Below are 9,901 nucleotides of genomic sequence, written 5' to 3'. Positions count from 1 at the left end.
ATCCCTTAAGATTGTCAGTCTTGGGTGGTTAAGATCAGAAATCAGACGTCTTACCTGAAGCCAGAGTACCTAAGATGAGCCTACCAAACTGTAATCTCCTTCCTGTTCTCCATCATTGCAAACACCTAGAGTTGGCTCTCGATTATTTGGCAGTGGTATGATGACAAGAACATGGGACTTAGGGCTTTGCCACTGGCTTCTTGTCTGCCCTGGGCTGGGGACACTATCTCTTTGGGTGAGTGGTGCTTAGTCTTGGCAGGATAACCTCAGTCTGTAGGGTGAGTCTCTTCTTTTTTTAAAAAAAATAATTATTTTTTTGTAAATTTCTTCTTAAGTTTCCAACCTACTAAATTAGGGCATCCTTACTGAATCCTACTCCCCTGGCCTGGGGCCCTGAATGCTACCCACTTAATTTTGGCTCTGAATACGAATCTCCTTGTTAGGGCCCTGAAACAATTAATTGGAGATCTAAACTCCATTCTTAGGTTCTTGCCAGCTTTGTCTCTGAATATCATCACATAAATACTATCTTTATTTACCATTGGGCTTCAAATTGCTCTATTCTTTTGCATGTGAATGCTATCCTGGAATGTCATTAAGTTTACCATATCCTAGATTTGGCATCTAGAGCTGGGCCTGGCAAACTAAGGCCCATGGGCCAAATCTGGGCCAAATCATTTACGTATTGTGCAAGGCAGCACTACAATAGCAGAGTTGATTAGTTGCAACAGAAACCACACAGCCTGCAAAACCTTAAATATTTACTATCTGATCCTTTACAGAAAACTTTTGCTGACCACTGATTTAAGCTAAGTAGTTCCCCTGGCCATGTCATTGCTTATTCTTTGATGTGATAATTCCTCATTCCCATGCTGTCAGTCAATACACACCCAGAATCTCAGTTCTTTGAGACTATGAAGTAGGTTCTAACCCATTGAAACTATTTACTTTTAATTGAATTTCCTCTTTGTCATCTTAAAAAGTCATTTCTCTGTGTTTTGCTTTTTAGTGAAAGAGATGCCACAGTCATAAAGACTATTAGAGTAGCCTTATGATATGTCTCTTAATGTTACATCAGGTCCTAATATGAAAGTCTTTCAACATTCTCAATATTTTTCAACATGACCTTCCAATAGCTCTAAGATTAGGCCTTTCAATTCTTCAGTGTCTCTAATATCAGGTCTTCTGAGCCACATAGCTTCTAATATCTCCAATTGCCAGATCTTCTAAATGTTACAATATCCATATCTTCTACTCTTTGGCTTGCAGCATCTCCAGTGCCAATGTTTTCAATCTCCTCAATATCAGGGTCATTAAAATCTGGGTCTTCTAATATCTTTGAAAATCAATCTTCAAGTTCTAGGTCTTGTCTTTCAGGCTCCAGAGTCCTAACTTCTAATTTTTCTGTGTTCCCAATCCTCCAATGCCTCCTACATACAGGTCTTCTAGAGTCCATGTATTTCACTGTGTCCAAGTCTAGCTCTTCTAATATCTTCCAGCTACACAGATAATTCAGTTCCTACAACATATAGTGTCTCCTAAATCCTGATTTTAGAATGTCTTGTCATCACAAGTTCCTCTAATGCCCAAGTCTTTGAATATCTCCAAGAACCTGGTCTTATAACATTCAGGTATTCTAACATCCCCAGTGTCTGAATAGCTAAGTCTCTTAATATCCTGATCTTTTAATGTCCAGTTGTCCTAATGTCCAGAGCTGCCAACATTCTTGACTTCCAGCATCATGAAAAATATATTCTCCAGATTCTATGTCTTTTAACATGAATATGTCAATATCCAAGTTTTCCAGTGTCTCCCAATATTCAGGGCTTCTGATTTTGATTTCTAGATATCTAGACCTTGTATTGTCCATATCTTCCAATGTTTAGGGCTTTTAAGGTATAGGAATTGCAATGTCTCTAGTGTTCAGGACTTCCAGTATCCATGGCTTCCAATATTCATTAATTCCAACACTCAGGGCCTCCAAAGTCTCCAATGTCCAGAATAACGAATGTCCTCAAAATCTAAGGCTTCCAATGTCTCCAACATCCTGTGCTTCCAATGTCTCCAATGTCCAGGGTTTCCAATGGCGCCAGTGTCAAGGTCTTCCAGTGACTCCAGGTCTTCCAGCAACTCCAAGTCTTCCAGCCACTTCCAAGTCTTCCAACAACATCAAGGTCTTCCAGCTAACCCAGTCTTCCAGAAAATCCATGTCTTCCAGACAATCCACGTCTTCCAAACAATACATGTCTTCCAGTAAATCCAGTCTTCCATCAATTATAGGTCTTCCACAAAATCCATCTCTCCCAGGAAAATCCATGTCTTCCAGAAAATCCATGTCTTCCGACAATTTCAAGGTCTTCCAGCCAATCCATGTCTTCCAGAAGAATCTATGTCTTCCACCAAATCTAAGTCTTCCAGCTAATTTATGTCTTCCAAAAAGAAATTCAAGTCTTCCTCTCAGTCCACGTCTTCCAGAAAAATCCACGTCTTCCATCAAATCCAGATCTTCCAGAAAAATCCATGTCTTCCCCCAAATCCAGTCTTCCAGTCAATCCACATCTTCCAGACAAAATCTGTCTTCCACTAAATCCAGGTCTTCCAAAAAAGCCACGTCTTCCAGAAAATTCATGTCTTCCACTAAATTCAAGTCTTCCAGAAAATTTATGTCTTCCAAATAATCCAAGTCTTCTGCACAGTTCGGGTCTTCCTGAAAATCCGCATCTTCCAGAAAATCCATGGCTTCCAGAAAATCCATGTCTTCCATCAAATCCATGGCTTCCAGAAAATCCATGTCTTCCAGGAAATCCATGTCTTCCAGCAAACCCTTGTCTTCCTACAAAACTGTGTCTTCCATCAAATTCATGTCTTCCAGCCTACCCATGTCTTCCAGAAAATCCACGTCTTCCAACAAAGCCACGTCTTCCAGAAAATCCACGTCTTCCAACAAAGGTGCGTCTTCCAGAAAATCCACGTCTTCCAACAAAGGGGCGTCTTCCAGAATATCCACGTCTTCCAACAAAGGGGCGTCTCCCAGAATATCCACGTCTTCCAACAAGGGTGCGTCTTCCAGAAAAACCAACGTCTTCCAACAAAGGGGTGTCTTCCAGAAAATACATGTCTTCCTACACCTCCAGGTCTTCCAGCATCTCCAGGGCTTCCAGCATCTGCTCGTCTTCCAGCATCTCTGTGTCTTCCAGCACCTCCACGTCTTCCAGCATCTCCACGTCTTCCAGCATCTCCACGTCTTCCAGCATCTCCACGTCTTCCAGCACCTCCACATCTTCCAGCATCTCCATGTCTTCCAAACAACTACTCAGTCTTCCAAAAACAGGCTCAATATCCACGTCTTCCAACGTCTCCAGTGTACCGGTCTTCTAATATTCAGGTCTTCCAGTGTCTACGATATCCAGGTATTTTAACATGTTCCATAGTCCACGTCTTCCAACCTTTCCCCAGGTCCAGACTTTTTCAAAATTAGTCTTCCTAAGTCCAAGCCTTTCCATGTTCAGATTTTTCCATAGACAAGTCTTCCAACTCAAATATTTCTGCTTCTAGTAGAATCAGCTTTAAACAATTGAATAGGGCATTCCTTCTTATAGACCAGATCTTATGGATCAACTGTACTTCAACTTAGTGGTGTTTTTTGCTACTAGGAAATGTGTATTCATTCTTTACAACTTTTAAAGATAGTGTTCATAAAACAGCTTCTATAGAATAAACACACAGATGGGGCTGCTGTCATAAATTTTGCTAATTTACTAATTAATGCTCCTACTTTTTATACAATCAACTCTGTTTAGGTACAAGTGAAATTCTTATTTTAATGAGAAAAATTCCTGTTTAGAGACTATTATTTTAGATAAAGCTAACATACAGTGTATTTATCCATTTTTTATAACATCAATTTTTGTTGTTTGGTCTTATGTGACAATAATAATAATAATAATAATAAATAATATTAACATAGCATTTGCTACGTCCAGGCACTGTTACAAGGTCTTTACATGCATCAACTCATTTAATCTTCACAAGAACCCATTGAGGTAGATACTATTGATATCATCCCTGTTTTACAGATCAGGAAACTGGCACACAGAGGTGAAGTAACTTGTCCAAAGGTCACAACTAATAAAGTACAGCACTGGGATTTGAACCCAGCTAGCCTGTTTCCAGAGTCCATGACCTTATCCACTATGCATGATATCTGCTGTTGAAAATCAAGATGAGAATGACAGGATCTGAAGCTTGATTGCTCCCATTTTACGTGTAAACTATTGCATTACTATAGATCTTATATATAAATGGTCTCACTTTATCCTGTCACTTATCAGAACCTATTTGTGTTCACAGATCTCATTCCTCAACCACCTACAATCATTTCCTTGCTCATGTATATGGAATTTTGCACAAACACTTCCTGATATCATTTTCAGTTTGGGCAGAAATAACATAGGGGAGCACTGAATTCAAGTATCCTTTGCTTTAGAATCATATTTGTAGCTCCATGCTTTGAACACTGATGCTTGGAATTTAACTCTCCTATCTACTTTAATCCATTCTCCAGTTTGCACCTTGCTATTTAAACCATTTATCATTAGTTTGTTTCTGACCTCCAGGATCCACCTGCTTCTTCAAATATCACTGACCTCTTGGATTCCTGACCACTGCCTTATGTCCAACTAATGGTAGCTACAAATCCTTAACTCCCAGCATGCTGACCTAGAGAACTAACTACTTGGTTCTCCAAGTCTCAGCTCCTACCAGATGCTTCTAGCAATGTTGCTACCTGTGCCTCTGGCTGGCATGGCAAGCACTAACCCTACATAATGAAATTATGGTTAGGCAAGGGATCTCTAAAGGTCTAGAATCATCTATATTATAATACAAATGAATAATAATAATTGAAATACCTTCCAAATAAATGTCTAATGATTTAGGTTACAAGGTGCTGTCACTTCATCCATCCATCCATTCATTCATTCTTTCATTCAGCAAATATTTATTGAGCATCGAGTGTGTGTCAGGCATATATTAATGGAGCTTAGAATCATGTGGGGGAAACAGATAATGTACAAATAATTGAACAATTATTTATCATTTGTTGTAAGGCCACAAAGGAAAATTAAATATAGGATGCTGTAAGAGTCCAGAAAGTTAAGGAAAGCATTCCTGAGGAAGTAACATTTATGGTTGCTGAAGGATCTATTTTCTCATTTGATTATCAAAATAACCTGTGACTAAGCTAAGGCAGATGTTTTTATGTCAGTTTTACCTAATTAGAGGTTAACCAGCAAGTACTAAAGATGGGCATGGGATCCACATATTTTGACCTTTTCCCCCTACTTCTCCATGCTGCCTTAAAATATATAGTAAGTACAGTTTTGGCATTATATATCAAGGGATATGAAAATGTTGGTACTCTTTGACTTAGTATTTTCACGTCAATGAATCTACTCAAGGAAATTATCTAAAATATGGATAATTCACGCACAAAGATATTCCTCGCTAGTTATTTGGTATAGTGAAAAATAGAAAAATCTAATGGTCTAACTTTAAGGGCATGATTAAGTAAATATGCTATTTCCATGTGATAGAATATTCTTCCATTAAAATATTTATGGTATGTTCATAATATATAATGTTAAGTGAGAAATCAGCATATAAGATTATATGAAGTATGGTTGCAATTATTTTACATGTATATAATCAGAGAAAAATTACTAGAAATGAACACATTGGAGACTGTGAACTAACTATCTCTAGGTGGGTAGGATTATGTGTGATTTTTGTTTACTTCTTTCTGTTCTTATATTCTGCCAAAGTTCTTAGAGTGTGAAAGTATTTTATATTCAGGAAAAATATTTAAATGATTGTGCATAAAATTCATTATTTATTCATCTTTTTATTATACATGTAATCAAGTTTTACTGTTGAAAACACTTCAAAATATAAGTAAGCAGAGTGGAAAAATTAAAAAAATAAACTGAATATTCAGGTAAACACTGTGAAGTTTTTGGTGTATGCTCTTCCATACTCTGTGTATGTTTATTTTCTTTTACAAAATGGAATCATACTGCCTTTTATCCTATTTTTTTTCCATTTAATATGTTGTAAATATCTCTTCATGTCAGTAACCATGCATCTATAATTTTAATACATAACTTATTTACTTCATCTCCTATTGGTGGGCATTAAATTCTTTCTAATTTGTTCTGTATTCTAAAAACTGTGATGAGCACATACGTTGTGCAGAACACAAACTGTGTTGTCCCGTGTGGTAGTCCTGTACATGATTGTGTGAAAATATGTTCAGATGTTACTTAGGATAAATTCTGAAAGAGAGACTTGCTGAGCCAAAGGGTATATGCATCCATTTGCTTATCATGGCAAAAAAATTAAAAGCAATCCAGATGTCCAACAATTGGGGGTGGTTAACTAAAATTATATTGCAACAATATGATGACATTATGCAGCCATTTAAGTTTGTACCACAAAAGAATATTTACTGAAATGGGAATATGTTCACAAGATCTCAGTAATGAGAGAAATAGGTAACGTAAATGTATAATATTGCAATTTTGTAGAAAGAAAACTATATAAATATCTTCAGGAAAATGACCAGTAGAATATACACTAAAGTATTAATAGTGAAAGTCCCCAAAGGAAAGTGAATAGATTGTGGTATATTTACACAATGGCATATTATACAACAGAGAAATGAATGCACTACAGCTAAACATAATAATATGGGTAGATTTTACTTCTATCATGTTAAATTAAGGCATCAAGTCTCAGAAGACTAGATATAATAAGGTATTCTTTTTATATTATTCAAAAACTAGTAAAACTGAAGGCTATATTATTTAGGTGTACGTATATATTTGTGATTAAAAATATTTTATTAGAAAGCAAAGGAATAGCAATAAAAAAATTCAGGATAATGGCCACTGGGGCTGAAGAAAAGGGGTTGGAATAGGAGGGGATCATAGAAGTAGATGGTTTGGTGGGTGGGTGCGTGGGTATTTATTCTATAGTTAAAAACATCATTGACTATTTAATGATTGTATGATTATTATGAAAATTAAATAAAAGAACAGGTTCCTGGATAAAAATAAAGAGGGCATGGATCAGCGAAACAGTGTGCATATTCTATGACAGTGTGGATGGATGACTCATAATCCAGTTCTATGCACTTGAATTTCACCATATTTTCTTAAGCAATTATCTCTGGGTGGTGGGAATACATGTGCTTTTTATTCTCCTGTGCCTCTTTATTCTCTGAATTTTCTATGGGGAAAATACAATATTATCTTAATTGAAAGACAAGCGCAAAATTACGTAGAGTAAGATCTCAAATATGTTAAAAATATGCAACAGGGAATGAAAAGAAAAGTGACAGTTTAATGCCTCTGCGTGGTGAGAATTCATAGCGCTTTTTTTTCTGTTTCCTTGTAGTTTTTTAAAAATCCAAATGTTATAGAGTGAGCTTATGCTATTTTTTTCTGTTACAAAAGTAATACATGCTTATTATAATAGTAAAAAGTACAGTGGTATATAAAGTAACAAGTGAAAATGTCCCTCTCCTAGTCCCACAGCCCAGAGACAGCCATGATTATTTGTTTGCTTTGTATCTTCCAAGTACTTTTTCTGTTTATGTGTTCTGTGTCTTATAAAATGAAATTATCCTAGGCATGCTATTCTACAACTTGATCAACCCGTACCTCCCATACCCAGATCAATAGAACGTCATTGTGACAGCTGGTAGTATTCTATAGCAGGCTATACTATATAATTTATTCGACTCTTTCCACATGATAGATCTTTAGGTTGTTAACAGTTTTTTTTTTTTTACCATCACAGATAATGCTATAAAAAACAGTCTTTTAAATCTATCTTTTGCACATTTAGAAGTATTTTCATAGGATAGTACCTTAGAATTATAACTGCTAGATCAAAGGGTTTGAGCTAAATTGCCCTCCCCACATCTGGACACTATTCTTTTTTTTTGGCACTATTATTATTTTTAATTTTTGTCAGCTCTTTGGATGAAAAATCAAATCTCATTCCATTATTTTTTCCCTAATTGCCAGTGAAGTTAAGCACCTTTTAATACATTTGTTAGCTATTTGTTAGCTATTTCTTTTGGAGACTTGCTTGTTCTTATCCTTTGCCTATTTTTCTGTTGAGTCTTTTGTCTTTTTTTCCTTCTTGATTTGTAGGAGGTCACTGGATATTAGAGCTGGTTCCCTTTTGTCTGCTATATATTGCCAATGTCTGTCATTTGTCTTTTTAAAAGTTTATTTATGATGGTATTTGACATAAATTTTAACTTATTTGTTGTATTGAATTATATCTGCACTGATTTGGAATTCTCTCTATGGGAATGCTGCTTATGTTTCTTTTCTGGTCAATTGTTGTCTATTACTGAGCTAGTACCTCACTGCTTTAATTATTATAGCATTATAATATGTTTTGAAATATGCTACCCCTTCCTTATTCTTTCTTTTTTTCAGAATTTACATGCTATTTTTGTAAGTTTTCTTTTTCCAGATGAATTTTAGAATCAACTTGTCAACTTCTGTAAAACAAAAATATCCCTGGAAGTGCCTCAGGCCTTTTGAGTAACGTGTCAAGAATTGACATCTTTACAATATAGAGTTTTGTGTTTATCTTGTATCCAGGCATCATATTAAACTCTGTTCTTAGTTCTGTGATTTTTTTTCCAGTTAGCTATCTTTAATTCCTAGGTACACAATCATGTCAGCTGTAAATAATGAAACATTTGTTTTTTTCTTGCTAATGTTTACATGTAATTTATTTCCTTTTTAGACTCTTTATTTCCTCTTATGACTTCCAGGACAATGCAGATTTATATGGCTTAATAAAGAGTAGCCATTCTTCTCTTATTTTTGACCTTGATAGTAATAACTCATTGTTTCACTCTAATATATGATGATTGCCATTATTTCTGATGATACCCTTTTTCAGGTTATGGAAATGCCCTTCGGTTCCTTATTCCTGATTGACATAGTTTTATCAGGAAAGGATATAGAATGTTATCAAAGGCCTTTTCTGATATCTGCCAAGGTGATAATATGGTTATTTTCTTTAATCTATTAATATATTAATTACATGAATAGATTTCCTAATGTTGACCTATTCTTACATTCTTGGAATAAAAATGACTTGGTAGTGTGTTAAATTTCATGATTTTCTTACTGTACTCTGTTAATTTGTCTGGTGTATCTTTTCAAAACAGCATGTGATGCGATTTTTTTAAACTTCATCTGTGAATGTCTACCTCTTAATTCATAATTAAACTCTTCACATAGACTATACTTGTAAAATATTTATTAATAATTCTGTCAGTTAAAAAGTTTTGTTTTTTTCCTTCTTCCTGGATTTGTCAAAGTGTTTTTCTTTCTTTTTCCTATATAGTGGTTTAGGAGTTTGAAATATAACTTCCAAGAGTGGTTGCATTGATATATATGTATTGTTAAAAATTGTGTTTAAAGTGAGCATATAATACTTTTGTAATAAAAAAATCTGCTTTTAAATGTGCCCAGTATTTGTTCATTCTTTACCAGTCTCATTCTCCTTGCTCAAGCTCTCATCATCTAGATTTTATATCCTTCCACAAACCTCTCACTATACCTGTCCATCTTTTTTTTTAAATTTATTTAATTTATTTTATTGGCTGTGTTGGGTCTTTTTTGCTGTGCACGGGCTTTCTTTTAGTTGCGGTGAGTGGGGGCTACTCTCCGTTGTGGTGCGTGGGCTCCTCATTGCCGTGGCTTCTCTTGTTGTGGAGCACGGGCTCTAGGCGCATGGGCTTCAGTAGTTGCAGCACATGGGCTCTGAAGTGCAGGCTCAATAGTTGTGGCGCACGGGCTTAGTTGCT

At 35.7% G+C, this 9,901-nt stretch overlaps 1 protein-coding gene across 1 annotated transcript; it reads right to left on the bottom strand.

The window, feature by feature from the left end:
* Positions 1–2,073: 2,073 nt before the first annotated feature.
* LOC130842399 (cerebellar degeneration-related antigen 1-like) lies at positions 2,074–3,296 on the bottom strand. Its single transcript, XM_057719050.1, has 3 exons — positions 3,156–3,296; positions 2,878–3,082; positions 2,074–2,829 (listed from the first exon to the last, which is right to left on the bottom strand). Exons 1-3 carry the CDS (start codon positions 3,294–3,296, stop codon positions 2,549–2,551), a joined length of 627 nt encoding a protein of 208 aa, XP_057575033.1. The 3' UTR covers positions 2,074–2,548.
* Between the last annotated feature and the right edge of the window lie 6,605 nt (positions 3,297–9,901).

The sequence above is a fragment of the Hippopotamus amphibius genome, chromosome X, assembly GCF_030028045.1.
Source record: "Hippopotamus amphibius kiboko isolate mHipAmp2 chromosome X, mHipAmp2.hap2, whole genome shotgun sequence".
NCBI lineage: Eukaryota > Metazoa > Chordata > Mammalia > Artiodactyla > Hippopotamidae > Hippopotamus > Hippopotamus amphibius.
This window is presented reverse-complemented; position numbering and strand designations above follow the sequence as displayed.

Excerpts from the sequence above, each read along its gene's own strand:
- LOC130842399 (XM_057719050.1), bottom strand. The coding sequence starts at position 3,296 with ATGGAGATGCTGGAAGATGTGGAGGTGCTGGAAGACGTGGAGATGCTG. Across the intron at positions 3,083-3,155 it reads AAGACGAGCAGATGCTGGAA|ACGTTGGTTTTTCTGGAAGA; the intron begins GCCCTGGAGATG and ends CTTTGTTGGAAG. Across the intron at positions 2,830-2,877 it reads GGATTTTCTGGAAGACATGG|ACAAGGGTTTGCTGGAAGAC; the intron begins GTAGGCTGGAAG and ends TTTTGTAGGAAG.